This window comes from Arachis ipaensis, chromosome B10 (assembly GCF_000816755.2).
Source record: "Arachis ipaensis cultivar K30076 chromosome B10, Araip1.1, whole genome shotgun sequence".
Lineage (NCBI taxonomy): Eukaryota > Viridiplantae > Streptophyta > Magnoliopsida > Fabales > Fabaceae > Arachis > Arachis ipaensis.
The window spans coordinates 126,788,064-126,795,938 of NC_029794.2; the positions used below are offsets into that span (position 1 = coordinate 126,788,064).

General features: G+C 44.6%; 1 protein-coding gene across 1 annotated transcript; it reads right to left on the reverse strand.

Annotated features, from left to right (window-relative positions):
* Window positions 3,482–5,371, reverse strand: LOC107621430. The gene is made up of 2 exons (XM_016323452.1): window positions 5,288–5,371; window positions 3,482–4,642 (listed from the first exon to the last, which is right to left on the reverse strand). Exons 1-2 carry the CDS (start codon window positions 5,369–5,371, stop codon window positions 3,482–3,484), a joined length of 1,245 nt encoding a protein of 414 aa, XP_016178938.1.

Here is a 7,875-nt window from a genome sequence, read left to right on the forward strand (position 1 = left end):
TAAAGGATAAATATTTCATTATATCTGGACTAAGAGGTCTCTTTCTAAAATAAATTAAGCTACATGTTCTTAACTATAGAAAATGTTGAACTCATGGTTCTCTTTGGTAGTGCAGTGCAGGAAAAAATTTCAAACAATGTCACTTTTAAGGATTGAAAGAACTTATCAATCCAACATTTCTTATGGTTATGGATTTCTAAATTTATTTTGGATAAAAAATCTTTCCCCACATTCTAGAATGCAGTACATGGGTTGGTAAATTATCATGAAAAATGGGCAATCGAGTTATAAAATCTAGGGCAAAAACCACAATTAAGCTAAGGGAGGAAACAAATTACATGAATCAGCCAAACTGAAAATAGCTTCACGAATTAGCCAAAGCACATTACTATGTAATTCGAACTAGCTGGATTTGAACTACATTAACATATAATTCGAATCAACATAACTCAAATTATAAAGGAACACGTCATTAACCTAATTCGAATCTACATGGTTCGAACTACCAATGAGCATAATTTGCCTCAAATAGTAATTCGAATGGGACTAGTTCGAATTATATAGGTTTCGGCTATATAAGGAGTTCGAATCAGCCTCATTCGAATCACTTTTCCATTCTCATATCCCACCGAATCCCAGAGAAAACGACCAAGATTCGATCCGACAAAGACTCGAACAGAATACTCAGCCGATGGGGGACGATCCAGAAAGGCTATATCGGTTGGACGGAGTTGCTCATATAGTCGAGGTCATCAACGACGAGGTTAGTAGATAGAAAACTTTGTGCTAGCGGTTTATCTGAGTTAGTGGTTTTGCATGCGATTTTAGTGGCGGTTTATGTTAGCGGTTTATCCTAGTGGTATTGCAAGTGGTTTATTTTAGAGGTTTTGCATGCGGTTTAGTTGGTGGTTTATGTTAGTAGTTTTTATTAGTGGTTTTTGTTAGTGGTTTTGTATACAATTTTGTTGATGGTTTATGTTGGCGGTTTATTTTGGTGGTATTGGAAGTGGTTTATTATGTGATTTTGTGTGCGGTTTATGATAGTGGTTTTGTATGTGGTTTTTGTAAGTGGATTTGTATGCGGTTTATGTTAGCGATTTAAGCATGTGGTTTGTTGGCGGTTTGAGTTAGGAGTTTTTAGTAGTAGTTTTTGTTAGTACTTTTGTATGCAGTTTTGTTGATGATTTATTTTGGCGGTTTATTTTGGTGGTATTAGAAGTGGTTTACTATGTGATTTTGTAAGCGGTTTATGATAGTGGTTTTGCATGTGTTTTTCATAAGTGGATTTGTATGTGGTTTATGTTAGCGATTTAAGCATGTGATTTTGCTACTGGTTTGTTATATTGGTTTTGCATGTAGATTCTGTTAGTGGTTTCCATAAGTGGTTTCTGGTGTTAGTTATTTTTTTCACTGGTTTTCTAAGTGGTTCTAATAATGCTGTCCATGTAATGCGCAGCCACAGCGATGCATCAGGAGCATGCGGCGGCAGCAGGGCATGCGACTCGATGAGCGGTATGTTCCGTACTTGCAGATGGCCGGATTATACCATCTTGCGAGGCTGAACGATAGATGGTTCCGGTTAGATGAGCCTCTTGTCAGTGCCTTCGTTGAGCGGTGGCGTTCGGAGACGCATACCTTCCATATGTCGTTCGGAGAGTGCACGATCACACTTCAAGACGTGGCGTACTAGTTGGGGTTGCCAGTGGACGGGTGTTATGTCAGCGGTTGCCTTACAGATTTTCAGATATACATCCAGGGTGGCCGTCCAGCTTGGGTGTGGTTCCAGGAGTTGCTTGGAGTGATTCCTCCTCTGAGCTAGGTTCAGAAGTTCACAGTAAACCGCACCTGGTTCGAGGAGACTTTTGGAGAGTGCCCCGAGGGAGCCGATGAGGAGACTGTGCAGCGCTTTACTCGTGCCGATATCATGATGTTGTTGGGCACTCAGCTGTTTGCCGACAAGTCCGGCAACCGCATTCACATCAGATGGCTTCCCTACGTAGCTAGGCTTGAGGAGATGGGTACCTACAGTTGGGGGTCTGCAGTACTGACATGGTTGTACCGGTGCATGTGCCGAGTGGCGAACAGACATGTGGTGAAGTTAGCGGGCCCACTTCAGCTACTTCAGTCCTGGATCTTTTGGCGCTTTCCTAGGTTTAGGCCTGCTGGGTATGATACATGCAGCTGGCCATTGGCCTCGAGGTACCCTACTCAGACTTTTCTATTTCAAGTTAAAATAGTTAATGTTCATGTACGCTTGTAATGTATTACAATTCTGTCACACTTTTAATTAGCCATAACACCCATGTGAGATGCAGGTGGTCAGATTACAACCCTTCCGGTAGCGAGAAAGGACCTAAAGTGCAGACGTGGAGACTGAGGATAGACATGTTACAGGCCAGGGATGTGAGTATACTACCAGCTAAGTTTATTTAATTAACTAAACTTTATGAATTTGGAGCATGAATTGGCCTGACAATGTTGGAATCTTTGTACAGTTTATCTGGATGCTGTATAGTTCCCCCGAGGTACTGCAGGTTGTGCATCCGGAGGCGTTGGAGCCTCGGCATACGGCGATGTGGCGTTCTGTGACGTCACTGATATACTTTGCCGTTATAGAGTGGCATCAGATAGATAGGATTCTACCGCAGGTCGGCGGAGTCCAGGCCCGTCCGCAGCCCGCCCTAAACATCGACTTTCTGATGTCGAAGGACGAGAGAGGCGGTGATCGTTGGTTCCCGTCCGCTTTGCAGTTCTGGCATCTTCATTAGGAGAGCCGTGCGGACCACGTTCTCTGGTTCGATGTTGTTGCAGACCCGGGACCCTCACATGACTTCCTGAAGTGGTGGAGTCAGCACGGAAAGAGGTTCTTGTCACCAGAGATGTATTTGGGGGATCCGAGAGCCGTTCCTATTCCTGTGGAGGCATCACAGAAGGGTGCTGGGTGAGTTCCTGACATGGATCGTGTTGACGACGTGCCGGATAGGTGTCGGGTTGAGAGGAGAGCTCGTGTGGGGACACGACGAAGCCAGCGTGAGTGGAGGTGGCTGGACCAGGCTATGGACGAAGCTGACGGGGACGGTCGACGTGGAGGAAGATGACGAGGGCACGGAGGGAGACGGAGAGGATGTGATACGGCGGACGAGCACGGTGATCATGGTAACAACGATGACGACGATCAGCACGGGCCCGTGGGGGGGGGGGGTTGCTGCAAGGCATGTTGTAGTTGGTGGTGTTAGTCCCCATGTTGGCGGGCATGGAGGCGAGTGGTACGGGTCAGATATGGGTGACGGGGCTGACCATGGTGACAGTGGACTTGGTTCGGGGCCGCTTGGAGATTACTTCGTTGGTGTCCCAGCCAATGACCAGACACTTCAGGAGAGTACGCCATGGGTTAGCCCGGGGACGATGTTTTTAGACTTCATGGCAGGTGATGGGCTTTATGCGGACTTCGGTGGGTCACACTTTCTAGAGATTACTGCCATCATGCAGGAGGATGATACGAATCGTAGGCGTGGTCAGAGCTCCGGCACACAGGCACCTTTAGATGTCCGGGTTGCCGATAGAGGCCACATCTCTTTGGCCGGTTCGGATCTGCCTCGTCCATATTGGTCCGTATCCGAGTGGACCTCGGACGACCCTCTCTCGCAAGCCTCTTGTTAGGATCCAGGATCACAGTCGGCCCGTCATATGGTGGCCAGAAACCCTCCGGAATGGGAGGTGTGAATCCCATCCGATACACACTGAACACCGAACTAAGACGATACACCTGGTGGACGTAAGGCTGCCATGTAAGCCGTGAGTAGGCACAGCATGCCAGTGCGTGCGGACACGGGAAATGAAGTGCCTGGAAGTATCCACAGTCACATGTCTGAGATGCAAGCGAGACTCTATAGCTACCCAGTGAGAACGAACCAGTCGGAGTCGTCTCTGCGACGGTGAACTCCGAGTTATCCCTGTCGTACAAAGTCACCGTGAAGCACCTCGCCGTCTTCAAGTTGGCCTCGATACACTTCATCAAGTGCTGACTGAATTGTTGTCCGGTTCCCAGCTGGGCCTCAGCCTCTCTCCCTTTTCGAATAAATAGTTCGGCCAACCTTCCGTATGTTGCCTTCACTAGCGAGCACACAGGGAGGTTTCTGACACCCTTGAGGATTGAGTTCACACACTCAGAGATATTCGTCGTCATGTGCCCGAATCTCCGCCCCTCATCACAATGTTGTGTCCACAAGGAATACTCAATCCGGTTCGCCCAGTCACACATCGTCGGGTCTTCAGACCGCAGAATATCAAACCAGTAATCGAACTCTACCTCGGTCTTAGCGTACGCCGCGTTGACAAGTAGACTCCTTGAGTCTTTGCCCTTGAAGGTTAGGGCAAAATTTGCCGCTACATGTCGAATGCAGAATGCCCGGTATGCAGATGGAGGTAACCAGCCTCCGTCGGGAGCCTCAAGCGCGGCATTGATGCCGTTATGCCTGTCCGATATAACCAGCAGACCCGGCTGCGGTGTCACATGCTGACGCAGTTGGGAGAGAAAGAAAGACCAGGACTCAACATTCTCACCCTCGACTAATGTGAATGCAACAGGGAGTATGTTGGAGTTCCCGTCTTGTGCAATCGCGACAAGCAACGTTCCCCCATACTTGCCATACAGATGGGTGCCGTCAATACTAACCAGCGGCTTGCAATGACGGAATGCCTCGATACACGGTGGAAACGTCCAGGATAGTCTGTGAAAATAAGCTTGAGACTCGTCCAGCTGTCCACCAACTCGAACAGGGCTCGTCCTAAGGACTGCAACAGTACCAGGCATCGTCAACTGGACTCCTAACACCCACCTAGGGAGCTCGTTGTACGACTCATCCCAGTCACCGTAGATGAGGGCAACAGCCTTCTGCTTCGCCAACCAGACCCTCCTGTACGTCGGCCTAAACCCAAAGTGTGCGGCCGTGGCATTTAGGAGCACCTTGATGCTGACAGATGCATCAGCCCTAACCATTGGCATAATGAATGCCGATATCACATGATAATCCAAACTCCTGTGGTCGCTGGAGATGGAGGTGGCGAGACACGTATGCGGTCCATTGTACCGTTTGACCTCCCAAAGGCCCTTGCACTGTCGGAGACTCAGCCGAATCAACCATGTGCACCCATTCCCGAACTCAGAATACTTGCCCACATACCGACGATAGTCAGACTCTACTACCTTGTACTGTACCCTTCGGCGGATGCTGTAAGTCTTCACACTTAACAGGGCCTCATCTTTATCCTGAAATTGCTGACCAACCTGGAACTCTGTCAGACCTGCAGACCCTTCCGCATTTCTAGCGCCAAATCCAGCAGGCTGCCCAGGAATCCCCTCCTGCCTCATGGCATCCAAGTCCAAAGAGAAAAAATGTGGAGGATACTGCTGTGTGCCAGAGCTAGAACCACCTCCCGCCCCAGCAGGCTCGCTCGCTCCAATATCATCGCCACTGTCATCAGCAATCATATCCGGCTCGACATCACGTCCTCTGGATCATCCAACAATCCATCTCCAACCCCAGGCGGTGCAGCACACTGTAAAGAGGTCGGCAGAAATTTTCCTGTTCCGACCTCGTCGCCTACACTGCCGTTGAGATCAACAGCGAACGAAGGGGAGGCGACAGGCTGGACAGGTGGTTGGTACGCAGGGACGGAGGAAGAAGCAACGGCAGGTCTAGAGCTAGAACCGGCTACCATGGCTAAAGTGGTGGTATTTCGGTTCGAATCCCCGAGCTGGATACCACATCAACCAACTTTGCCAACAATTCTGGTGTCCTCACTTCTGGAAACTACCGGCGACAATGAAACATGACCTGCAAGTCCTCATCACTCCCAATCGTGAAACAATCATACTTCACGGTTTTCTGGAGCACCGTGATTGGAATGCGATAGAAAAACTTCTTAACCCGTTTCACACCTTCCAGACCAAGTTTCAGCAGTACAGAGCTAACAAGGTCATCATAGCTCGTCGTAGGCCTCACAATAATACAAAGAGGATCCTTATCAGTGAACTTCACACTGGAACGAGTTTTCCTCTTAATCGATCCTCTGTGGTGAATCAACACTACAAAACTCTTCTCACTAGCCATCTTACCCCCTCTAATGAGAGCAACTCACATTTACACCATATATATACAGGTCTGGTCCTCACTAATTCGAACTAGCCTAGTTCGAAATACAATTTGTGTAATTCGAATTAACTCAGTTTGAATTACATTGCATGGCGTGCATGGAGGTAATTCGAATCAGCTTGGTTCGAATTACCTGAGGAAACTTGCACAATGTAATTCGAACTCACCTAGTTCGAATTATGTATGCTTATAGTTCGAATAATGTAGATTCGAATTAGTGTGCATTTCGTTCTTGTACAATTTGAGTTGAGTAGGTTCGAATTATATAGAACTGTAATTCGAACTAGGTTGGTTTGAATTACATAGAGATATTATTTGGTTGATTGATGAAGCAATTTTCAACTTGGCTGATTCTCGTAAATTATGACTTTCCTTGGCTTATTTTTGTTTTTTTGCCCTAAAATCTATTTTTAGTGTATGTATACCCAACTGGCCAACCACCAACAATAATAATAATGTATTTATAATTCATAATTGATCATTGAATCTTGTTCATAATGAAAACTTCAAATTCAAATACTATTCAAATAGTAAGTGCAATAGTCACAACAGAAATCCAATCCAACTCTTTTGACATTAGAATAGATATACAATTCGCGTATTTATATGTCTTAATTTCACAGTGCAGTGTTCATACAGTTCAACAATTCAAGATATAATTAATTTAATGTCTTTGACACGATATATGTGTCAGGAATTACAGCTTAATTTGTTAGGACTTTGCAAGATAGAGGAAGGAGAAAGGAACAATTAACTCTCTTACTATTTTGACTTTGGATTAAGTAATTTTTGAAAAAAAAAAGAGTTTTAATTTAATCCTCTAGACAATAAATACGTAATGTTTTTTTATTAATTTATTATTAAACCACTCTTCTACCTTAGTCCATGACAATAATAAAGAAGTCTCACGGCCTACAAATTCAGTTATAATTTTAGTCTTTATTATTATCTTATCTTTATTTATCCTTATCTTATATTTATTTGTTTTTATCTTTCATAGGTTAATGTTCTATATATATTTAGTTTTATCTTTATAGTTTACAATTTCAATCAATCAACAATCAATAAAATTTCTTCATCTTTTCTTTTCTTTCCTTATTCTTTTACAATTTTATTATCCTTGCATATTCTTTATGTACTCTTTCCGTTTTATTATGGTATCAGAGCTTCTCTTGAACTCTACTGACATCGATGGATAAACCAACCAATTCAGGTCCTAAAACCCCTTCAACCTCCCTTCCCACTATGAATAATCAACCTCCCTACTCTATTCTAGGTCAAGGAAAAAGGGCACACGAGCAACTTCATGAGGAGCCTCTTTTGGATATTTCGTCAGCCCAACTCATCTTTTAAATCCACTTGACCCTTTGTCAAGTCCAACTACTCATTATCTTTGTTCTTTCAATACTTTTCTATTATTAACAATTTTTCAAATCGAGATTCATTCTTGAACACTTGGATCATTGATTATGGTGCCACAGATCACATTGCATCAAATTTGTCTTGGTTTATTTCTTACACACAATTTTTTCCTATTATTATTCATTTACCAAATGGTTCTCAAACTACTATTTTTTATAAAGGCATTGTTCAATTTTCACCATCCTTGGTTCTTCATGATGTTCTTTATTTACCTCATTTCAACTTTAAAATTATCTCCGTCTCAAAAATTACTTTAGTACTCATATGTGAACTCACTTTTTCATCTTCTTCTTGCACT

Excerpts from the sequence above, each read along its gene's own strand:
- LOC107621430 (XM_016323452.1), bottom strand. The coding sequence starts at position 5,371 with ATGAGGCAGGAGGGGATTCCTGGGCAGCCTGCTGGATTTGGCGCTAGA. Across the intron at positions 4,643-5,287 it reads CAGGTCTGACAGAGTTCCAG|TATGGGGGAACGTTGCTTGT; the intron begins GTTGGTCAGCAA and ends CTGTATGGCAAG.